Source organism: Panthera leo, chromosome A1 (assembly GCF_018350215.1).
Source record: "Panthera leo isolate Ple1 chromosome A1, P.leo_Ple1_pat1.1, whole genome shotgun sequence".
NCBI classification, from domain to species: Eukaryota; Metazoa; Chordata; class Mammalia; order Carnivora; family Felidae; genus Panthera; species Panthera leo.
In genome coordinates this window covers 229,676,040-229,702,143 of record NC_056679.1, presented here as the reverse complement: position 1 = coordinate 229,702,143, position 26,104 = coordinate 229,676,040, and the positions used below count along the sequence as shown (strand labels likewise).

The following is a 26,104-nucleotide window of genomic DNA, read 5'->3' as shown; positions in this document are numbered from 1 at the left end:
ACCTGAACCGAAGTTGGATACCTAACTGACTGAGCCACCCAGGTGCCCCTAACATTTCATCTTTTTAAACATATATAACTCCAATTAGAATCTTGGGTGTCTATATTATTAAAAAAAAATGGTGAGCCTAAGTATGATTGCTTTATTTAATAGCCCTTATTCCACAATAAATAATGCCGCTACTCCATATTCAAATACCTCCACTTCTTAGAATAAAGCCTACAGATTATTTTTATATGTGAATCCAAACGCATATATACATGCATGAAAAATAAAATGGGCTATAGACATTCACCTTTGGAATGAAATATAGATGGTCACAGAAAAGATTTATTTTCTTGGAAAACTTTCAATAATTCAGCTTATTATAATCTCTAACGACCAACTGGAAAGCACTGTAGATATTTCCTATTACTGTGTAACAAGTTACCACTAACTGAGCAGCTTAAAACAATGTCCCATTTTTTACGCTAACAGTTTCATAAGTTTTGTAAAATTCAGATGTGGTATGGTTGGGTTCTCTGTTCAAGGTCATTAGAGGTTAGCATCAGAGTTTCTGCTGGGCTAGATTCCTTTGTTGATGCTCTAGAAAATAATCTGTTTCAAGTTTATTCAGGATGTGAGCGGAATTCAATTCCTTTTGGTTTTAGTACTGAGACCCTCTTCTTGCTGCCGTCAGTCAAGGATCACTCTCAGCTTCTAGAAGCCATGTGCATTGCTAGTCACATAGCCTCTCCATCTTTAAAGCCAGCAATAGAGAATTTATGTGTCAAATCTCTGTAGCTTTGAATTTTTGACTTCCTTTGTCTCTGAGCTCTAGACCATTGTTATAAATCATCATCATCATCATCATCATCATCATCATCATCATCATCATTGTTTCCAAGAGTCAGGTGTCCTTTAAGAAGAGTCCATAAGATAGGTTCAACTCTGGTTTGCATTCAGTGTTTCTCCCATTGTGTTCTTGGGAATCAGGGATATGATTAGTCATCTATTTTGATGTCCTTAAATTTTCAGTAGCACTCGAGAAAATCCCCACACATCCTTTGAGTGAAGGTTAGACATTCTGTGGCAGGTAACCTCTCAAAGCGTCAATGGTGTTTCATCTCTAATGCTTTAAGTTCTAATGACCCTCAAGGAAGGGACACCTGATCCAATTTGGACTGATCAAGGAAAGGTTCGGAAGGATATGAGCCCTCAGCTGGGTAACTGGATTCACCGGAGGGGGTGCCCTGGTGAAAGAAGGAAGACATTCTAGATAGAAGGGATCACATGGTCATAGGCACTGAAATGGGAAAGACAGGTGTGTTTATAGAAGTGGGAAAGAATGCTTCACGAACACGGTTCTGATTTATGTATTATGTAGCTCAATCTCACCCTGTATGGGGGATAGATTTGGGCATACCGCAGGCAGAAGGATGAGCTAGAAAGCTGTTATTAGAGTCTGTGGAGAGAATGACATGGGTACAGGTATAAGCAGGTCCTCAGACCAGGAGACTTAAAAGAGTAATGCATGGCCCCCAGCCTGGGAGGGAATGAATGGCTCACAGGGCTGTCAGACCATGATCACTGACAGGCCTTGGCCCGAGGGACAGGCATTAGCCAAGCAATCACAACTGGCCAGAGTGTGGGGGTGAGCCACGAGCAAGGGGGATTTGATCATGACCCTGAATACAGGGCAACATCTGTGTAAGTAAAGTTCCTGACTCGGATCTGGATGGTTCTGAGCAATCAAGGAGAAGATGTGAAACCAAACACTCTCATGGGAAGGGAGCAGAATCTAACACCTTGGAAAGGACTGGGCTGGAAAGAGTGAGCAAAGCCAAGTCAGGAAGGAGATAAGGTGCATGGTGGATGTGTAGTTGCAGTAAGAAGCACCAATAATTCCTGTGTAGAGGAATCCCAACACTTCACCACTAATGCATCTGAACTCGGGAAGCTTCAATACCAACACGGATGTTTAGACAAATCTGTGAAGCGGGGCTCCCTGGTGGCTCAGTCAGTTAAATGTCTGACTTCGGTTCAGGTCATGATGTCCTGGTTAGTGGGTTTGAGCCCCGTGTCAGGCTCTGTGCTGACAGCTCAGAGCCTGGAGGCTGCTTCGGATTCTGTGTCTCCCTGTCTCTCTCCGCCCCTCCCGTGCTCGCGCTCTGTCTCTCTCTCTCAAAAATAAATAAACATTCAAAAAAAGTCTGTGAAGATGTTAGGAGATCACAACGTTCCTATCTGCAGCTACATAAGGTCTGGCTGTTTGGACACAGTCGCTGACGTGCTTCAACAACAGGGAGCTCCAGCTTTTCCTTCTCCAAGTTCCCAGTGTTCACGCTCATGATCTGATGATTACAAAGTTGGCTGTTACAAATGCATATCAACAAAAGTTCTCTTGAAAGTTTCAACTGTCAATGTGACTACCAGGGAAAGGGTCTTAGAAACCAAATGGAAAGTTTCCTATCACTGATAAAAGGCAGAGGAAAACCAAACTATATTTATGAGTCATTTTTACCACTTCCACTAAAAGTCTAAAAAATATTTGATTTGTTTCATTTCCTCTAAGAAACTCTCTTACCCCTCCTTCGCATCCCTAAGAAGTACGAAACAACATCTAAATTATCAAAGACTTCTTTACCTAGTCTCCTTTTAAAAAATGTTTGTATTCTATTTTTAAATGTTTTTTGAATATTCCTTTTGATGTGCTAACTAGGTTAGTCTATCACACTTAATAAAGACCTGAATTTCCAAAGGTGATTTCTGAAGCTGAGCAAACAACTAGGTTATGACAAAAAAAGAACAGTGGAAGCTATGTATTAGACTTTCCCCCAATGAATTATCAGTAAATTGCTTGTATTATTCAAGTGCAGATTCATACACTGGAGATTTCCAATATACAAAATAATTAAGCTTAATGAAAACTGACATTATATAGCTATCTGGCAAGGAGAAATAATTAGGTAGTGTCATCTGCACTTAACATTACCATTCAATATATATTTTACACAGAACTATTGATTGTGTATCATGGCTGAGAGCTAAGAATATAAGATTAAGAATCAAAAGTTGTCATGGGATAATTTTTCTGTCAACTTTGGTGGTTCACTGATGGGTTCTATTCCAGATACCTTGGACCCAAGGAAAAGAAATCAATTCAGTCAAATCAAATGAGGGAGGAGGGAAGTTTTTAAGAATTTAAAAATTCAGCTGGTCCTAATGATAAGCAAACTGGCCTGTTTGACTTTCAGGAACAATACAGTCTCTCTGTTGGACCACTTTTTGTCATTACAGATGCCTCCACTGGCACGAATCCACAGGGCCACCGTCCTCTACCGCTTACCATTAGATGTCACAGACTTTAGATCACTTACTTAAAAAAATGTTTTTTAATATTTATTTATTTTTTGAGAGAGACAGAGACAGAGCACAAGCAGGGAAGGCACAGAGAGAGAGGGAGACACAAATCTGAAGCAGCCTCCAGGCTCCGAGCTGTCAGCACAGAGCCCGATGTGGGACTCAAACTGACAAACTGTGAGATCGTGACCTGAGCCGAAGTCAGACACTTAACTGACTGAGCTACCCGGGCACCTGTGGATCACTTATTTTGCGTTTTCAAGAGTAAGACCAATTTCTTACAGGTTGGTCACTGGATGAATCACCATTAGATCAGATATCTATCTCTAATCCAATCAGAGGTTGGGCATTCAGGCACAGGATACAACATGGTCCCCTAGACCTATTTCTACCAGGGGCTGGGGGTGGATTTAATAAAATAAAAGATGTACAGGATGCAAACATAGCACACAGAAAGACTGGATATATAAACTGACCAATAATGAAACAACGGGTTTCAAAGCGAAATAAACATGAATTCAGTGGTGTGTATAGACCTAAAAACCTGACAGTCTTAGCTTCTCAGGAAGTAGGGAAAAAGAAAAAAAAAAAATCTTTAACAAAAAGCTCTTCAAATACGTATAACCGTAGGAACTGGTTCGAATACATATTTACAAACATTTTTCTCCCTGACTTAGTCTCACCATCTTCAACCAGTCAACCTTCTGTAAACAATTTCAGGTAGGCACAATTCGCATTTTTTTTCTTGTCCATTCTGCTTTGGTTAATCTGGGTGTTCAACAAGTCTGTGATGAGTTTAAGGGGTCCCCGTGTACCCATTTACAGCTACTGATAACCTAGGTACTTGGATGCAGAGGTGGATACACTTCCACATGCCCAAAATAAAGTTTTGGGATGGAAAATGATATTGCACCCAAGGAAGCTAGTCTAACAAGAGTGCAATGATTTCCTTGCAAAAATTCATCATTGTTAAACAAAAAAAAAGAATAATGTTAAAAGACCGATGGCAAATGACTCTAGTGGGAAACATTCTGACTACAATGATAAAATATTTTAGAGCAATGGAGACAAGGACCTTTTTAATTCTTTTGTCAGAGCAGGTGGCTAAGAGACCATCAAATTCATGCTCCTGAGCAGAGTGGCTGTAGACCCCAGGTCTAGGGATCCCCACCCTTCTTCATCTACGAGAGGCCATGTGACTGGTTTTCACCAATGGTTTGTAGGTGCAGTGATGCAACTGGCAATGCAATTGACAATGAGGTATAGGGATGACAGAGCTCTCAAGAGAGATGCTGGATCCTTCACCATTGTAGGAGGGAAAGCAGAGGGGCAGCCCCTGGTTACCATCCACTACCTCCATCTGTTGCATAAATGAGAAGCAAACTGCTATTGCATTAAGTCACTGCAATGTTGGAGTTGATTTGCCACAGCAACTACTGTTTCCTGAACTAAGACTCCTCCCTAAAAATGTAGAAGGTCAAAAACACAATGTAGAACAGGACGACAGAAAAGTACGATGCATTACTGAGAAATAAAAGCTGTCTTATAGAGAGCTTCATGATTCTTTCACACATACTCACATTACACACACACACACACACACACACACACACACACACACACTTTTTAAATGTGAAAACATGGTCCTAGGGTGGATCATTTATTTTGTGGGCAAGTGACTAAGTCTTGTTTTGAGACATTCTAGAACCTCAAAACAGCCCCTAACTGAATAACTCTTCTATCTTATGAATTTGAAATTGTTCTACCCAGGAGAATTGCCTGTGTGGTTGATAACCGAGGTGCGATTTCACACTTTAGCATCATATATTAGCAAACAATACAGGTTACATCAAAATGTTCTCCCTTTCCCCTCAGGAACCTGCAACTCTGGATCATCTAGGAAAAGAGAACCAGACTGAGAGACTGCGCTGTGGAATCTGATTTCCAGCAAGCTGACTGCATGCAGAGCCTTCCTTTATGGACAATTATGCGCCATTTGCATCCGGGGCAGGTGTTAATTCTGTTAAAGGAGTTTCAAGTACAAATCAGGCCATTTCAGACACCTTTTGAACATCTTAAATCAGATCGGTTACAATTCCCTCCCCACATCTGACTGTTCCGTTCCACTGCCAGGTTTGTGAGGAGAAGACAAACACCACAATTTACTTGCACTGGCAGCTCACAGCCCAGAACTGTAAGGAGGCAGCGTGCCCAGTACCTGATACTGCTCACGCTGCCCGTCTCTGATCCAAGCTTGCATCGCTCCAGTTGGCTGGCTACGATTTGGCGTTCTGCCTCCAGCTCTCGGGTCAGTCTCTCAAACTGTAATTCCTGAAATAAAACCACCAAAGAGATGAGTTCTATCATCTATTTGCAAAGGGGAATTCCTATCAAAGTGACATGATGGTCAAGGGGAAAAATGCAATTTATCAAGATGTCAAACAGGAGAAGCAGAGGATGCTGTTGGGAAACCCAAGAAGGGTTGGCAGTTTGGACAGAGCTGAGTTCAGATCTCTGTCCTGGCACCTGCTGGCTGTGGGGCCTTGAGTAAGTTATTTAATCTTTCTTATATCGATTTCATCACCTGTAAAATGGGCTTACAATACTTATTCCATAAAGTCGGGGTGAGGATTAAATGAGCCCGCCCATGAAAAACTATTCTTTGGCTGGCGGCCAGCACCCAATGGATATTAATACTTCCTCCATTAAAGTTGTAACATTCCATGAAATGTTAAAAGAAACAATTTTTCTATCATTTGGAGTACTGTGTTTATTCCCTGTTGGGTTCTAGCTGCCTCTCTACTAACTTGATCGTAATATTACTTACATATATTGTAGACTGAAGAAAAATAATGCTTATACTTCTGTAGGCTTTAAACTCCAGGAGAAAGGCAATGATACTGATCCTACACAACCTAATTACTAAATGAATATCTTTTGAGATATTTGCTGTATCACCTTAAAAAAAAACCAATTAAACCAATGAAGAATGCTTTGAAGAATGCCTGAAATCCACTGTTAAAGGGTCAACATTAACGAAAAATGATTCAATCAGTGCATCAAGGATCTTAGCTGTTCCAATTATAGGACTTTTGTACCACATTTTCATCTTGCATTATATTTTCCCATACACTTAAGTTTTTTACTAAACATAATTATAGCAAAGCATATATTTTCACTAAAAATTTCAGGAAAAGTTTTTGCAATGTCACATTTAATTTCTGTAAAATGTAAGTTATCTGCACAGTTATGTTTTGGGTAGGGGAAAACAAAAATGCTGGAGAATACTGAAAATACAGGTTAGTTTGGAAGAATTGTAACTTGCCACATCGCAGAGATGTGTCTTCCCATAAAAGTTGCATTTGTTTTATTTGTTGCCCTGGGACATTCTTGGGGGATACCTGTAAAAAGCAGGATCTGGCGTGTCCTCCATACATATTAAAAATTCCCTTGGCCTTTTCCACAGGAGATTTCTTTTCTGTTAACAACATTATTTGGGGGAACCAAGAGACACTTCACAAATGAGAGCTCAACTTTTCCTTTAAGGTGCTAAAACTGAGGAAGCATGTTATGGGAGCTCAAATCTTTCTTCTTACATGTTCTGAAGGATGGCAAAGATTATTCGTAAGGACGAAAAACCAAGACCTCTACCAAAATGCATTTTTGTGTACCTAACCTCCACCGCTTCTTCCAGCAAGTTTTACTGCTTTTATTTATTTTTTTTTTAATTTTAATTTTTTTTTGGCAGCTCCTTTCCACAGAAATACACAGATTCCAGAAGATTTTCATTTCCAGGCTTTATATTTTATCCTGCATCTGTCTGTGTAACAGAAAACCAAGTTATACCTTTGGATTGATAACACGTGAAAAACAATATTTAAAGATCATGTAGCATTCTTCATAGGCACATGGAGATTCAGTATTGTTTTTTTTTTAAGTTTATTTTGAGAGAGACAGATAGAGCGTGAGCAGGGGAGGGGCAGAGAGAGAGGGAAAGAGAGAGAATCCCAAGCAGGATCCATGCTGCCAAAGTACAGCCCGTTGTGGGGCTCAAACCCACAAAACCGTGAGATCATGATCTGAGCCGAAACTGAGAGTCAGATGCTTAACCCGACTGAGCCACCGTGGTGCCTCTACGTGGAAATCCGTTACGTCAGCTGCCTTGCAAACATAGAATCACATATTTCTAGAGCTTCTCATCTCTGTGTGTAGATGTTTATTTCCATGTGGCATTATTCTCCTTCTGTCTGAAAGACTTCCTTCAGTGTTTCTTGGAATGCAGTTCTTTCGGTGGATTCTCTCAGCTTTATGTGCCTAACAAGAGTTGTTATTTTGCCCTCGTTTTTTTGTAAGGCATCTGTCCTCTCACATTGTTTCTGACAAAACAAAACAAAACAAAACAAAACAAAACAAAACAAAACAAAACACCTCTGTTATTTGCGTATTTGGTTCTTAGTGTACCCAGTGTCTTTCTTCTCTGCCTTTTATGATTTTCTCTTTATCACTGGTTCTGAACAAAACGTGATCATAATGCTCTTTGATGTAGTTTCCCTCATGTTTCTTACGCTTGGGATTCGCTGGGCTTCCTGGATAAATCTGTGGATTTATCATTTCCATCAAATCTGGGAAAATTTTAGTCATTAATTCCTCGATTTCTTTTCTCTTTTCCCCAGTAACACCCCTCCCTCAGTGACAATAACTAAGTATACATTAGATCATGTGGAATTGCCCCACAGCTCATGGATTCTTGTTTCATTTTTAAAATCCTTTTTTCCCCTCACTCTGTGTTTCATTTTGAACAGTGTCCTTTGGTTGTCGAGTTAATCAATCTTTCCCTCTGCAATGTCTAATCCACCATTAATCCTGTAGAGTATATTTTTATCTCCAACATTGATGAATCAAACATCCCTAGAAGTTTCCCTCGGGTCTCTTGTAGATTTTCCATGTCTCTTTAACTTAGAAATCTAGGGAATACGCATATAAAACCTGTTTTAATGTCTTGATTAGCTAATTCTAGCACCTGTGTCAATTCCAACTGCTTGACTTTTCTCCTGAGTACAGGCCCTATTTCTGCTCCTTGTCAGGTATGGTGATCTTTTTTTGTTTGTTTTACATTTTTTAATCTCTATTTTCACTTTTTTTTTATCTTTAAAAATTCGTAAATGCAATGTATTGTCAAGTTGGCTAACATACAGTATCGGGGGTAGATTCTGGTGATTCATCGCTGGGGCAGGGGGAGGGGAAAATGGGTGATGGGCATTGAGGGGGGCACTTCTTGGGATGAGGCCTGGGTGATGTCTGTATCGTATGGTGATCTTTCATAAAACATAACACATTTTGAATTTCCCCCTTGTGTGCTGCATATCTTCATATTCCTTACAGGTATTTTAAGGCCTGTTTGGGGGCACAACTACTTGGAAGCAATTGGATACACTTGAGTCTTGCAGCTCAGCTTTGTTAGGGGAGACAGAGCAGCATTTGGTCTAGGGCTAAGTACTCCTTTACCTGGGCGGATCCTTCCAAGTACTCAACATCCAATGGGTGGTGGGTTTCCCAGTTCGGCTGGTCAGTGTGGACACATGTTCCTGGCCCCAGGTGAGCCCCCAGGTACTGTTTCTTCCCATCCTCTCAGATGGTTCCTTCCCTGCCCCCTGGTGGTTTCCTTTTACATATGCAGGCTCTCAGGTCTCAGCTGAATAGCACAAGTGGACCCTCTGCAGATCTCCAGGGTTCTTGGTCTGAGCGGTGATCGCCCTCCTACTTTGCCCCACAAATTCTAGTTACCTTTACCTCCGTGGACTGTCTGCACTGTCTCTCCAGTGCAGGGAGTTCTCTGGGCTCTGCCTGGGTACCCCCCACCTTTTTTTTTTCTTTTTGAGAGAGAGAGAGAGAGAGAGAGAGAGAGAGCGAGCGCACAATCAGGGGAGGGGCAGAGAGAGAGGGAGAGGGAATCCCAAGCAGGCTGTGCAGTGTCAGCACAGAGACTGACATGGCACTTGAACTCATGAAATGTGGGATCACGACCTGAGCTGAAGTCAAGTCAGATGCTTACGCTAGTGAGCCCCCCGGGCGCCCCATGGGTTCCCTTTCTACACTGTTGTACCTGGGGAAATTGTGCACCCAGTGTATTTGTTCCGTGTCTCTTACGAACCACCTTTCTTCACTGCCTAAAGTTCAGAGTCCTCCTGAAAGCTGGTGTTTCATATTCTCTGTGATGTGTTGTTTCAGGTGGGAAGGCACTGCCGGGCCCTGTTAGTCTATCTTACCTGAAAGCCGCAAGGTTTTAAGAATTAACAAGTTTCCTCTATGCTTGATTTGTAAATGCATATTTTCTGCCGTATTTTAAAACTCCCAGTCAATGAGCTACTAACCAAGCAAATACTTATGCGTTTGCACATTCTCTTCAATGTTGTTCACTATTATTAAAAATAGATGGCTACTTTGGGTTACTTGTTTGTTTTATTTACCTGATGACTTTTTAACTGAACTGACATTTTCTTTATTAAGGCAACGGTATCAATATGTTGCCTTTTTAAAAGGTCCATTCAATAAATGTTTACTTTGTCATCGTGTATATGAACCAAGGAAGTAATTAAGTGAATTTTCCCCTGTGCTTTGCTAAGGAGTACATAGTAAATGTTAAGGTCCTCAAGGAGCAAGGAAGTTTCTCTTCTTCATCTACAATCCTATGTTTTATCAACGTAACAGCACAAAACACAAGAATAAAATTGGAAACAATTTTTTATCAAGTGTTCACTATTGAGTACTTTATTTCTAGGACCACGTATAAACCAGAAATTTTTTTGTGCTGTGTTGCCAATGCATCTGGTGTCTAGAGCAGTCCTGGCACATAGAAGTTACTCAATAAACACCTGTTAGATACATGTATCTGCACTGAGCTAAATGCTTTACATGTATTACCTTGTGTAAACATCATCACACCACTATTTCCTAGATTCTGGGTTTTTTTCTCTCATTTTACAAAAATGTTCATTAAGGTGAAAGGCTTATTAGCCTTGGCCAGGAAAAAAAAAAATTCTTCTTTCAAAAGGAGCAAAGAGAGTGAGCTAAAGAATGGTGTTTAGGAGATCTGGACATAGACAAGGGGTAATTAATTGAAGAAGCTACCTAATATTGGGTAGATGACATCTTCCTCTTATTGTCAATTCTTTTGTTTTAGAGGCCATAGCAGTCCATTAACATGGTGGGCATGTGATGCCAATATAAACTATGAATTTCACTTACATTCATATTAAGACTCGTCATTTAAATAGTTTTTATTTCTCTGAACTCTAGAGACCAGGTTCTGAAATGTCCTCCAGCCTAGCGCTCATATTACAGTCATTTCCTACTTTACCCCAAACCAAAGGGCCTCAAGCTCATGAGGAAGGGGGGCTGTTCTTGCCACAGCACATCACTGGGGTTGGGAGCTCTCAGGGCCTACGCAGAGTTTAGTGTGGTTTTTATGCCTAGAATTGAAAACTGACTTTAGAATTGGGAACTAGAAGAGCTGGACCTGTTCTCAAACGCAGAGACTCGTGTGGCCTTACAGCCTCCATGGTATCACCTAGGGCATTGTCACAAAAATGAGTGAGCTTCCACTCCACTGGGGATACTTGAACTGTAGTGTAGGTGCAAACATTACAGTCTCCAATTCTAACTAGATTTCATGCTTGGAGGGACAACAGGCCTCTTAGGAATGAATAACCCCCTGGGTTTCTGAAAGACTTTGAGATAGATAGAAGAGCATTCATGACAGGAATGTTGTTGACAAGGCCAGGTGGGTAGCCAAGAAATCAACTGGAAAAATAAAAGAATGTGGATATAGTCAGTGAAATTTGTAATGCTGGCTGAAAGTGAATATGTGGGACTAAATTAGTTCAGTGAAGGGGAGAGTGTAAGAACAGATAAGAAGAGCAAAGAAAGATCTTTGAAGGTTTGGGATTTGGAGGGTAGTAGGAACAATAGAAGCCAGCAAAATAAATAGAGGAAGAATTACAGGACAAAGACCGCTAGCATGGCCGCCTTCTCAGCAGTTTCACTGCAGAAGTGATGATGTAAACCAGGCTTGAAAAAGTGATTGACACCAAAGGCACAGGAAACAAAAGCAGAACTAGGCAAGCAGGACTACACCGAACTAAAATGCTTCCTTTCCTTTTAGCAGAGGAAATAGCCAACAGAGTGAGAAGGTAACCTATAGAATGGGAGAAAATATTTAAAGGAGTTAATTTCCAAAATACAGAAGGAGCTCAACCCAGTAGGGAAAAAAATTGGACAAAGTACTTGAATAAACATTTCTCCAAATAAGACCTACAAATGGCCAACAAGTATATAAAAAGGTGCTCAATATGACTAATCAAGAAAATACAAATCAAAACTATAATGAGATACCACCTCGTACCTGTTAGAATGACTATTATCAAAGCAAACAAAAGATAACAAGTTGGACAAGGATGTAGAGAAATCGGAATGCTTAGATGTTCTTGGTGGGGATGTAAATTGTTGCAGCCATGATGTAAAATAGTATGGAGGTTCCATAAAATATTAAAGATAGAACTGTCATATGATCTAGCAATTGCACTCCTGGGTATATGGCCAAAGAACTACAGTTGAGACATCTCTGCACTCTCATGTTCATTGTAGCACTATTCACGAGAGCCAACGTGTGCAAACCACTTAAATGGACAACAGACAGCAGGATAAAGAAACTATGGTAGACACCTACAATGGAACATCATTCAGCCTTAGAAAAGAATGAATTAGCACCATCTGCAACAACATGGATGGACCTAGAAGACAGGATACTAAGTGAAGTAAGTCAGTGACAGAGGACAAAAGGCACCTGACTCCACTTAGATGTGTGAAACAGTCAAACTTATAGGATCAGAAAATAGGATGATGGTTGCCAGAGGCTAGGGAGTGGGGGAAATAGGGAGTTGTTCAATAGGTACAAAGTTTCAGTTATACAAGATGAACAAGTTCTAGCCATGTGCTATGCAACATAGTGCCTATAGTTAACAACACAATGTTGTGCACTTAAAAATTTGTTAAGATTGTATATCTCATATTAAGTGTTCTTATCACCAATAAATAAATAAACAATAAATAAAAGGGGCAAAAACTTTTGGAGGTGATGGATATTTTTATTACCTTCATTGTGGTGCTGGTATTGTGGGTATAGGCATATGTCCAAACTCACCAAATTGTGTGTATTAAATATAGCCAGTTTTTAATATCAATAATGCTTAAATAAAACTGTACTGTATTTCATGGGAATTAACATTGGGATGTGGATTAAAGAAGGCATTCTTTGATAAAAGAAGTTTGAAGAAAAAGCTAAGTAGTGTTAGAAAACCTAAATCTCCCCACTCTGTGGAAATTATCTTATTTTAGAGATAAAATTTTATAAAAGTAGCAGATATATGATACCAGAGTTCATTAAAATTTACTAAGAGCCAGATCTAAATGATATTCACTCCTAGAATAGCACATCATTAGGTCACATAACACATTAGTATTATAAGAAAAATTGTCATATAGTTTATAACTTTTTCCTAAAGAGCCTACATTAATAATTAATTAATAATTAATTCCACTTAATTAAATACAGCTTATTAAATGTTTTTAAGAGGATAAAAGCATAGAAAGCCTCTTGAAGGGGCTTAGCTAACTCAATGTGAAAAATGAAATCAGAAAACACATACTTACAGTTTTATTAATTCCTTCAATAAATAATTTACTTAACAATGTACCATAGCATAAATTGGGACTATACTAACTAGATTTAAGGAAGTGCAAAACCTTAAGGGTGCCTGGGTGGCTCAGTTGGTTAAGCGTCGAACTTAGGCTCAGGCCATAATCTCACAGTTGTGGGTTTGAGCCCTGACTTGAGCTGACATCTCAGAACCTGGAGCCTGCTTCAGATTCTGTGTCTCCCTCTCTCTCTCTGCCCTTGCCCCACTTGTGTTTTCTCTCCCTCAAAAATAAATAAACTTTAAGGAAGTAGAAAACTTTAGACTGCATAGTGAATTCAGTAAATATAGATTTGCCATGATTTTTCTTTAAAAAAATTTTTTTAAATGATTATTTATTATTGAGAGACAGAGACACAGTGCGTGAGCAGGGGAGGGGCAGAGAGAGGGGGAGACACAGAATCTGAAATAGGCTCCGGGCACTGAGCTGTCAGCACAGACATGTGGGGCTCGAACTCACAAACTGTGAGATCATGACCTGAGCCGAAGTTGGTCACCCAACTAATTGAGCCACCCAGGCGCCCCTGCCATGATTTTTCTAATATGAGAAGATAGAAAAGAGATTAGACAGAAGTGGAGAATGGGCAAGATGGATGAGCTTCTAGGCAGCGGAAGACATTTTCTACAGAGTAGATCTGATTGCTAGAAGCCAATGACTTAAGATTCAAACTGACCATGCCAACCACATGAAGTGGGAAGATGGACTCAGAACATATTCTGAGACTGTTTGTGTGGACTTCACATCCTAAGGCATCAAGACTTCTTCGTCAACCTTTCTCCTATAAGAGTAAGGTAGAATGAGGACCGGCACCTACCAAGACACAAAATGGCGGTCCTGCACAGTCTTATGTTGCAACAGAACAGTGGTAGGCATGAAGGTGACAAGCAGAAAGGGGATGGTATTTGATCGTTTTGACCATGGTAGTGAAGGCTCCCAGGGTCTCCTAAGTGAGGCCTGTTAGGTCAACGTAGATGGGAATGGAAAACCTATTAATGGGCAACAGGTCTACTTTCCTTTAATGGCCAGCTGTTCTAATCTCCACTTGTCAAGAGTCTATAATGCTATAATTTGGGATCCAATGATAATCAGTTTATACTTTTGTTCTCATACTTTATGTACTTTATTATGATTATCTCTTCAATATTATGATTACTTCTAAAGGAAGGGACTAGGTCCTAAGTGATCATTTTATCTTGTGAGTAAAACTCTGGATATGTAACTGGAACTAGGTGCATGTGGGTGAATAAATGACACAAGATCCTGGTATCAAGTTCCCTGGAATGAAATTGCTAAATGGTTTGTTACAAAGTATTTTTTTTTTCAAAGAAGGCATTTCCTGGTCACAAGTGAAGGTGAGAAAACTTCCACAGGACTTAAAAAATATCAGCAGCTCTATGAAATGATTTCCTCATAGTGCTATTCTCAGAATTCAGTCAGCTCATCAATTGTAATAAACTTGTGCGATCCTTACTTAAAAGAGCTGTTAAAGGTTTATCTAGGTGATGTTTCTTTTGTTTAAATTTTCTTTGTTTTGCTTTTTTTCCTTCTAATCAGTGCCTCTTTGATTTTATACATATATAAAAATACACTTATTTGCATATTACATAATTATACATGCCTTATATATAATAAATATATAATAACACACATAAAATATAAATATATAAAATTATATATAAAAAGATAATCCAATTGTCATCTATCTTTCTAACTGTATAAGGGAAAATACTTGTCACTGTTCAATCCATCTAAATATGTACAAATTGAAGCGGGTAAAAGATTTGATCAAGTTTGTTTGAAAACTAGCAGCAATTCCACCTTGTCATTTTCTCTTCTTCAGAGTCAAGCACTTTTAACTCCTTTACTGATTTCTATTTCCAAATCTCCATTAACTTTCAAACATTACTATTCCTGAAATTTTTGGTTATAGGCATCATCAATTGATTTCCCACAGTAGAAGACAAGGATTTAGCTCCATTTCCCCATCTGCCATCATGCATTGACACTTTGCCCATCTTCCCCCATGTTCTCTACATATTTTAAACTTTGACGTTCAGTAGAACAATATCAAAACGCACATGCTTCATACCATGGCTTTCTTCACACCAATATCAAACATTTTGTTTTCTCCAAATGAATGGCTTGTCTTTTTTGTTACTACTGTTCACTTGTTCAGCTGTCTATGTACTTACCATGAATCCAACCAAAAACTTCCCTTGCTTGATATCAACTTCTCTCAATAAATCCAACACAGGAAAGAACATATCAGTTCTATCCATTGAAAAAAACCTCTCTTCTGGTGTCTTCCAACCTGTTCTAATCTGGCCTCTTTACACAGTGGTCATCCTGGACCCTCCCTTCACCTTCAAGCTGGGGATCTCCTCTGGCCTTCTCTTATGTGGGTTCCCTCTTTCTAGACCTGCTATTTCGTTTTCCTACTTTGTTTCCTTTTCTGGTAGAAAATGTCTCTCCAGAGAGAAAGAGAGAGTGGGAGGCAGTTTTTTGAGATCTTGCATATCTGATATGTTTTTATTCTACTCTCAAACTTAGTTCTAAAACTAGTTACAGAAGTAGAGAATTCTAGGTCGGAAATAATTTTCCCTTAGAATTTTCAGCTAGCACTTCATTATCTCCTGCCTTCCAGTGTGGCTGTTGAAAAGTGTGAAACATTATAAATTTTTATTATTTTTTGCGTGAAATCTGCTTTTACTTCTTCCCAGAAAACTTGTATCTTTTCTTGGTCCCTAGTGTTCTAAAATTCTGTTGTGATATGTCTATTTTCAGGACCTTTAGTCCTGAAATGTGAGACATTTTCAGGACCTTTAGTGGGACCTTTCAATCCAGAAACTTACATTGTTCAGTTCTAGGCAATTCTATAACTCTATTCAAAATTTCTTCATGCTTTTCTCCCTTGAAAAAAAATTTTTCTTGGGGTGCCTGGGTGGCTCAGTCAGGTAAACATCCGACTTCAGTTCAGGTCATGAGCTCATGTCTCGTGAGTTCACGCCCCGCGTCGGGCTCTGTGCTGACAGTTTGGAGCCTAGAGACTGTTTTGGTTTCTGTGTCTCCCTTTCTCTGCCCCTCCCCCGTTTGCACTCTCTGTCAAAAATTAAAAAACATCATTAAAAAAAAATAGAAAAAAATTTTCTTGTTGCTGTTTTTGTGTTTTTAACTCTTCAGATGTTATATACATCAGTTGACTAAGTTTCTTATTTAAATCTATTTCTTTTCTAGTTTCCCATCTCTTTTATGTTTTGCTTTTACTTTCTGGGAAGTTTCCTCAATTTAATCATCATCAGCGTCAATATGTTATTATACTTTAAATTTCTAAGACCTCATTTTTGTTCTCTGAATCTTTCTTTTAATTATCATCCAATATTTATTTTATGTGAAATCTTTTTTTCCTCTCTCCATGATGTTAATATTATGTTTTCTTCTCTTTGCATACTTCCTATTTTATAATGATTTTCCATTTGTTTTAGAGTCTTTCTTTCACGTTCTAGGCTTTTGAACATATCAGATTCCCTGGCAGGCTTCTTCTATTTGAGAGGGCGTTCAGACAGCTGATCAGACCTTTGGTGAAACGAGCTGGTTATCTGTGCTCTTCCAGGAGAATCCGTGGGTGTGTCCATGCAGAACTCCCAAAGATGGCTCTCTCAAGCTCCATCTTTGAGTATACACATGTGGCTGTCCTGTTCTGAAAACTGTCTAGGGGTAGAGGCCGGCGGCAGGGTGAGGGGGGGTTGCTCAAAATTTAGTAAGTAAAATTTCACTTACTCCCACTGTCAACTTTCAATACCGACTTTATCACTCACTCTTCCTCATGCCCCTGAGTTAAGAGACTCTAATTTCATCCCCTCCAGATATTACACCTCTAGTGTTCGCCAGTGTGGGAGAGGAACAGTCATCTGGTGTATGGTAGGGTCAGGGACTTGGGGGTCAATTGATATTTAAACAGATTTGCAAGCAATCTCCTGTCTGTAGAACTATACTTCATACCCCATGTCCCCACTCTTACAAACCTTTCCAAGACTTTCCTTATAAATTAACCTATGTTTTTACTTCTTCTGTTTAGAACTCATTTTCTTAGATATGATAAGTTATTTACCACTTTGTCTATGAACCATGTTTAATCAGTTCTAAGACTTCACCTTTTAATGCTGGGTTTATTCGCTCTTGAATTGGGATGACTTATATTTCATAGTGTATTCTAGTTTGATCAGAAGCACTGTGGCCTTCTTCATGGCATGTGAAATAATTTTGAGTTGATGGCCACTCAAACTTGGTGAGATGTTTATGGGGTTATCCCTTTTAAAAAGTCCACTTTGGCGAGGGAGCAGATATTAACGCAAGAGTTCCATTTACCTTCTTTACTTGGAGGTCAGTTCCTTTTCTAAAAGGAATCAGAAACCTCAGAGCCAAGGAGTACAAACCACAGTATGAGTGAACCTCAAATGTCCTTGGCCTTCGTACCTACCATCTGAGGGGTGCTCTCAGCAAGATTATTGTAAGTTACACTGGTCGGTCCTCCTACTCCTCACCCAAGCCTAACCATATCCCACACCAGGTTCTAAGGCCTCATTCTCAGAAGCATCAATGTTAATGCAACCTTGCTAGTTCTATATAAAATGACAGAATGGAAGATCACTGCATCTCTCTTCAGGCCCTAGGATGCAGTGATTTCCAGGACTGTATTCTAGCTCGTGTCCTTTTTCCACTGTGTAGATGAGGTTTTGCTTCCCAGTGCCCCCCATCCCTGTGTCCATCAAGGATTTATACCATCAGATAATCTTAGGTGACCTTTTCCCCCCACATCGCTTTTAATTCCTGTTTCACATGAATGAGTTGATTTCATAGCCACAAACTCCTGGCAATGTCAATTTCATCCCACTGAGACATGTTCTGAAGCCAAATCAAAGGGACGGTGGCACACATGACAGGGTAATGATAGGAAGCCTACAGCAAAGTGTCCAACAAATCTGGAAAGAACAAAGCCATGATGTCAGGATGGAATGGAACAAATCAATGTCAACTGTAACGCTGTGTAGACCTCACTGATGAGTCAAAAACTATGGCAAAGAGCTGTCCATGGAAGTTTACAAAACTGACAGATTAATGTTTTAAACAACCACAGTGTCATTCTGGGTCACCTAGCAAGACAGCAGATGACAGGAATCAGCACCCTGAAGCAAAATCATAGGCATCTTTCCAGAACGGCTTCAATAAAATAAAAACATGAAGAAATGCCTCTTTCTGACCAACTCCTTCAAGCTGTAGAATTCTATCTGCTTTGTTCTGACATTTTACCAAATGCTTTGTTATCCGAATAAAGCATGTTTACCACAGTTTACTTAAATCACCTAAATGACAAGACTCCATGAAATAAAGAAGGCCATAGTTCTTGGTAGTTTAAAATGATGTAAAAATCCACTAAGTTTCATTCAAAAAATTAGTGATGGTATTATATTGGTGACTCTTAACGATATCATGATAATTTCTAGAACTTTTTTCCATATTATTTAGCTAAGAGAGAGCACGTGAGCAGGCGAGACAGAGAGAGAATCTCAAGCAGCCTCCATGCTCAGCATAAAGCCTGATGCAGGGCTTGAACCCATGGCCCTGGGATCATGACCTGAGCCAAAATCAAGAGCTGGACGCTCAATCAGCTGAGCCGCCCTGGTGCCCCTCTTTTTTTTTTTTTTTTCATTTTTATTTATAGAACTTTGAAAATACCTAATACATAACCCATAACTACAGAATAAAAAATTAAAGGTAATGGGGCCCTACCATGTACATTTTGAAAAGCTTCTACTAGTGATTTTTATGCCCATATCTGTTTAGGAATGACTACTCTATTTATTATAGTAGCACATAATAATGGTAATCAAGATTGTAAGTATTTGCTTACCATGTATCATACTCTGTTAAGTGCTTTACATGCATTAATTATTCATTCCTCACACTGACCCAATAAGGCATTTTATTGTCTGAGACATTTCAAACTTAAAAATGTTAGGAGCTTCCCCAAAGATCAGGCGGGAGTAGAACTCAAAGGCCAGCTCTAACTGTTCAGAACCCCACTGCCTCAAAAATCTAGGATTATTTGTTCCCACCATTTTAATGGAGGCTATAGAATCAGGAGCAATCCAGCCAAAATAACAATACAAACTTCCTTATTGAGGAATGACTACAGCTTACCATTTCATACTCTCTTCTTAGTTCTCCTTGCCTTTCTAGAAATAAAATACTGGGATGAGTACGTCCAACCACTGGAAGAATTATACTTACTGTTGTGTTCAAGTTCACAGTACAACTGAAATATTTCCTTCTAATAATGATCCTTAACTTGTAAGAGTGCCACTGTGAAACTCATATACACCCTGTGAGGGCAAGGGCGACGATAAGAAGTTATGCTCCAACAGCTTTGTCTATGTTTACACCACAGTGGAGAGAGCAGCCTTCCAATATTTAAAGAGTAAAAGAGGAAGTACCAAAACACTAGGCTCTGACAAGATCAATGACTTGCATCTCCTCCAATGGATTTTGCATGTGCTGACTCTACGACCATTGCTCCAAATATCCAGTTCCTCTTCCCCACCGTTCCTCTGTTCCTTATGTTTAGGAAATATGCTTTTGCCTTTCAGTTTTATGGTGTTGAATCCCAACATTGATTCATTTAATTCTCATCTGTTCTGTATGAGTACATTCCTGGCCTCACCCTCACCCCCTATACATGACAAGAAATGACCACCACTCTCATAGTACAACAATGTTTATTGAATTAACTTAATTACATACTTGCCTTCTGTCTTAGCACATACATGTCTTGGTGGCAGGGGTCATGCCTTTACATTATCATCTTCTTCTCACGTAATATATAGCACTCTCAATAAATGATGAATGGATGGATGGATGGATGGATGGATGGGTGGATGGGTGGATGGATGGATGACTTAATGTCTGACCTCAAAAAATAATGTTTGGGTCAATATGAGAAAGTGTGCAACAGTGTGCATGCCTAAAGCAAACTGATTAAGGGATCTGAAGGAATATAAAAGAAGGAATATAAAATATAAAAGATAAAAGATACTTTTGTGGCATTTCCAATGCAAAATTTCTATGATATTTTTCCATGAATTGTGCTTGCTCTTCCCCCCATACTGTCTTTTGTATAACTAACTTGAATTACCGAATAAGAATTATAGTAATAATTCTATTTAGAATAGAAATGTTTGAGTGACAAAGGCCAATATTTATCCTTTCTCACTCAATGCTTTGTTGAAATTTGAATAGCTAAATATTCGTATCAATGGAATAATTATATATGCTCTCATTACCATATGCCACCAGTATTGTAACCTATTGTTAGCTTTTTACTTTGTTGGCTTCTCCTTTCTTCCTGAAACAAATTCTTCTTATGGTTTTCAATACACCCCTCCCTGCCTTCCTTCCCACCTCTCTGGCTGCTCTTCTTCTCTGTGGATGCCTCCTACTCTCTCAAGCTACTCTTCTCATTGGGATTCTTTTAAATTTCTATTTTCTTAGATTTTTGTCTAAATAATTTCACCAATCCTCACAGCTTCAATAACCAATAATGGTGGGTACACAACTGTCCCCGGCACCCACTCTAGAAAATCCACAGGTTCATGTCCAAAACTGACATCACAGACAACCTACAAACCTGTTCTCATTCTGTTGTTTTCCTATCTTAGTCCATGGTACCATCATTTACCCAAGTTACCTAGTCCCCAAATTTGTTTATGATTCTGGACTTTATTCTCCCCAGATATGCACAATAGATCATTAAATACCACTGTGATACTGTGATTTATAATAAGAAATATGTTTGTTCTTTGGTCCCATTTCTGTCACATAGTTCCTAAAACCCTTGAAATTAACCTAGGTGCTAAGAATGACAAAGGTGTCTTTTGTTATGTTAATGAAATTCTGGACCACACCAAAAGATGGGGAGTTGGTGGCCAGGAGAACCAACAATGTAATTTGAGTGTTGGGCTTTCAGTCCCATACGCCAGGGTGTCCAGAAAGGGGAGAGGGACTAAAGATTGAGTTTAGTCATCAATGGTTGATGATTTAATCATTTGTGCCTACATAATGGAGCCTCCATAAAAAACCCAAAATCATGAGGTTCAAAGAGCTTCCAGGTTGGTGAACACATGAAGATCTGGGGAGAGGGGTGCACTCAGAGAGAACATGGAAGCACTGAGCTCCTCCCCCCATACCATGCCCTATGCATCGCTTCCAGCTGGCTGCTCGTGAGTTATATCCTTTTACAATAAACCGATAATCTAGTAAGTAAAATGCTTCTCTGGGTTCTAAGAGCAGCTCTAGGAAATTAATGGAACCCAATCTACAGCTGATTGGTTGGCTGGAAGGACAGGTGACAACCTGGATTTGCCACTGGCGTGTGAAGTGTATGTGTGGCCGGGGGAGGGGCTGTAGGACTGAATCTTAACTTGTGGGATCTGATGCTATCTCCAGGTAGAGAGTGGCAGAATTGTAGGACACCCAGGTGGTATTAGGTAATTGCTTGGTGTGGGGGGAAAACCCACATTGGATATGAGAACAGACTTGTAGCTCCCAATTCTACCTCTCCAATCTGTCCACTGTCTCCATTGCCACCACTCCAATTCTACCCCACACTGGGTGTCAGTGGACAGTCGTGTACACACGCCTGCAAAACTAAACTCATTTTTAGAGTGTATGCCCCTGTTCATACCTGCCTTCAGTCTGCTCTCCACAATATAGTAAAAAATTATCCTTAAAATATTAATGAATGTGATTCTGTTATTCATCTACTTAGAACCTTTCAGTGACTCCTTACTTACTAAAAATGAAAATTAATAATTCTTAACATTTAACCCTTCAATAGCTCAATACTCTGTAACATTAAGAGAAATATTTATTATCACACGCATCACGATATCTCTACTAAGTCTTGATATCAACTTGAGGAACTGAATATGTTGAGAATCTGACTGGCGGTCTCTATTCATACTTTTTTGTTGACACAGAACATAGGCTTTTGCAAGTTAATATAGTATTATTAATTTAAAATTACAGACATAACCTAAAATAGTTAAAACTTAATCCTCTCACATTTTCTTCCACACTTTACTATAGTTTAATTACAATTAAATACTCTGTATACTAATTACATACAAATTAGCATACTAGTTACTAGTCACTAGTAAACTAGTTACTCCCAAGTTCAAAAGATATTATCCCTTTGCTGGGCCACCAAGAAAAGAAAGAATATAATACTTTACAGAGTAAGAAAGAACACTTTTCTGATTCTGAGAAAAGCTTCAGGAGATACTTGCTTTATAAATGTTTTCATTTATTTTTGAGAGAGAGAGCATGCAAGCAGGGGTGGGCCAGAAAGAGAAGGAGACAGAGGATCCAAAGCGGGCTCTGTGCTGACAGCAGAGAGCCAGATGCAGGGCTCGTACTCACAAACTGTGGGATCATGACCTGAGCCAAAGTCAGACGCTTAACCTACTGAGCCACCCAGGTGCCCCAGGAAATATTTGTTTTCTATTGACCTAGCCTCCAAAGTTCTCTTGACAAACTGTAAAATCTACATTAAAAAAGACCCCTCAATTATAAAATCAGCATCTTCATATACTTTCATGCTGTAACACTTGTATGGCAAAATAATCAATTTTCCCACGATTTACCATCTTCCTAACATAAAAATCCCTAATGAATTTTACTGGTAGTTCTTTGAGCTGAGTGCCTATCAGTTTTTCAGGATGAGGAGATGACTTAAGTATCTTCACTGGCTCCAAAGTTCCGAGGAGTTCTGTCATTAGATCCCTAGAAATCAAAGTTTATCTCCAGTAGTATGGCGGACATTGCTGCTTAGTATCTCTTCAGTGCTACGATATCAGATTTCTCTGGTACACAGATGAAATGCAAAAGGAATACTGTCTTCTCACTAAAAGCAACCATAGATGGGGATTAAGCCATCAACACTTTCTTGACTGCCAGCATACCACAAGAACCCATTATTTTGGAGTTCCTATGTTTATAATGCTAAATTCCCAGGCAGAAAAATACTGATACCTTTCTAATCCAGATCTCTAATACCAACCACACAGTAGGTGCCAAATACACATTAATTGAATGAATGAATAAAGTAGCAGTAGGGCAACAAATATTTAGGAGCAAAGCGTTCTATAAGGTGTTGGATGACAAAGACATGGGTACAAAATTAGCTCAGGTATGGATCCTACGATGGTTAATTTTACGTAACTTGACTCAGCTAAGGAATGCCCAAATCGCTGAGAAACATTCTTTCTTACATTGTCTATGATGGTGTTTCTGGAATTTGAATCTTAGTAGACTAAGAAGATCACTCTTACCAATTCTGGTGGGCATCAATCATCCAATCAGTTGAGAGTCTCAATAGAACAAAAGGTAGAAGAAAAGCAAGTCTGGTCTCTCCATGGGAGCTAGGACATCCATCTTCTTTTGCCCTTAGACTCTGGCACTCCTGGTTGTCTAGACCTTTGGACTCAGAGCACACCAACTTACATCATGGACTCCCCTCATTCTCAGTTCTCTGAGTTTGGACTGCAACTATACCATCAGGTTTCGTGGGCCTCTAGCTTGCACTTGGCAGATTGTGGGACTTCTCAGCTTCTACAATCATCTCATCCTGACCTCATAATAAAACTTTCTATGTATCTCCATATATTCAATTGCTTCTCTCTCTCTCTCTCTCTCTCTCTCTCTCTCTCTCTCTCTGTGGAGAACCCTAACAGAGATTTTGTTGATAGTTTTAAGTCTAGCAAAAGAGTTGAAATCTGTATATAATTAAACAGAATATAAAGTAAAATGCTAAATTGTGATGAGATGGATACAAATTAATTTCAAAGGCAACATCCAGTTAGGGAAGATGGGAGAGGGTGGGGAGAAGAACATCAAGGATAATGGCACATACAGAAGGTGGCACCCGAGGTGGACGATGAGAGGTTAGTGGTTGACTGTGTGAAAAGGTTGAGGAAAAGCATTATGAGTGGAAGGAACAGCATCAATGAAGGCATAGAATTAGACAAATATTGAAGGTGTATGTAAGTGTTTCAGGGAGTAATTAGAGTGCGGTTTGACTGGCGTGCAGGACTGGAGAGAATATCAGGCAAATTAGGTTGGAAGTTGTGACTTAAATAACAGGTTAATATTCAACAACGATCCCGATTTTCCTCATCCATTAAATGTGATGCACCACTTCATCTGTTTCCATACTCCAACTAAGAAATCCTTTGAAATTTTATTGAACCCATTTGATAAGGAAATAAAAGCATTGAACTGGCTTTTGACATGTGAAGGTCTTCAGTGGTGACGTGGATCTCGTGTTACATCACAAGCACATTGTCCTGCTAGGATGTTAGTTTGCCTGTCCCTAAACGTTCCTGTCTCCTCCAGAGCTTTTTCACAATTAGGTGGACACAGTAAAGTCCTCTGGCATTCTGGACACAGTTATGGGGTCCTACACCCAAAGAAATAGTTTCATTTCTCTTCTGCTTCATTTATATTGTTGACATTTCTTTCCTGTGTGTGTTTTTTTTTCCTTTTTTCTTTCTTATTTATTTATTTTTTTTTTTTGGTGTGCCTTTCAGAGCTCACCTCATTGCCTCCAGAGTGGTTTTTAATTGCCAATGTCACATCTACCATTGACTGAGGGGCTTGAGGTCACCACAGCACTGACATCAGGTAAGAGGGAGTTATTATTATAACTGTACTCTAATGTAATAGTATAATGGTTTTAGTCTTTGAATAATAACAGCTGTATTATTACTCTGATTATTTTATCTTCAAATGCCCCAGAGAAGAATATAGGATATGAAATATAATTCTTTGGTATAGAGAGGAGGGAACTAGCAATCAAAGAGATTAAGTGAATAATTCAAGATTACTCAGCTAACGGTATAGCAGAGATGATAACACAGTGACATCTAGCCCAATGGTCTTCCCTATTCTTGATAAGGTATGCAATATGCATTTACATACTGTAGACAAGCTATATATAAACGACAAGTCAAGTCTTTCATTTTACATTTCCTCACTGCTTAGGTAGTGACAACAAAACATGAACATTCTTACATTAACTTGTTTAAATCCAAATGGCACCACGGGATCTGATTCTACTTTTCATTTTTTACAAGACTAGGCATTCAATTAAAAAAAATACCCTCCTTACTAAAGTAGCTTCATGACTTGAACGTTTCAGGGTGATCCATTCCCAGAACAACTTCAAAAGATGAATATAAACCTATCTTCAAGCTGTGAAAATTCAGTTTCTTTTCCTTTTATTTTATCTTTTTCTTTTTGAAATTCCTCTTCTGGGAATAAATTAAGCTCAGTCTAACAAGGAATATATCCATATTTGCATCCTGAGAATGCAGCGAGAACTTGTAGGAATGCAGCATTGATGAATGTACCACTGTTGAGATAGTTTACATACACTGGAGCAAAATGAACTGTGACCAATAAATCCCTTCCATGGTCGCCACCCTTCCACCTCTCCCCAATTTGGGGAAATGTCTTAATGGACGTGCAGTATCGAGTTTGCAGGCTTATTTTCAGTCATAAAGAATAGGGTACCAGATGCTCCTGGTACACTGAATTTGTCACACTGTAGACAAGCTAATATCATTATGGGAGACCACAGGGGAAAAAATAAAAGATTCACATTTAATCCACATTAACTACCAGGAGACCCATCAAGGCAGTTGGGCTAGCTCATGATACAGCAGCTTCTAGCAAATTAGCAGCCCATAACAACTTAGTTATAATGAGCTGCAAGATCTTACACCATAAGCTCAACTCCATTAAAGTGAATTCAAGTACATGAATTCATGTACAGAGTGTAACCTTAACATCTGTCTGTGCTTAGCCAATATTTTGTTTATGCCTTTTTAGGAACAGCCAAATTATCCTTGTGTCCCCTGAAACAGGGGACTGTAATTTCCATCAGCTGCAGTGT

At 39.3% G+C, this 26,104-nt stretch overlaps 1 protein-coding gene across 3 annotated transcripts in view; it reads right to left on the bottom strand.

Moving 5' to 3' along the window:
• Nucleotides 1-26,104, bottom strand: part of CTNND2 (catenin delta 2) — a 925,778-nt gene that overhangs the window by 573,469 nt on the left and 326,205 nt on the right. For all 3 annotated transcript variants that reach the window (XM_042953082.1, XM_042953076.1, XM_042953088.1), the window contains one exon: nt 5,561-5,673. In XM_042953082.1, coding sequence (XP_042809016.1) covers nt 5,561-5,673 — 113 coding nt within the window. The remainder of the gene's footprint in view (nt 1-5,560; nt 5,674-26,104) is intronic.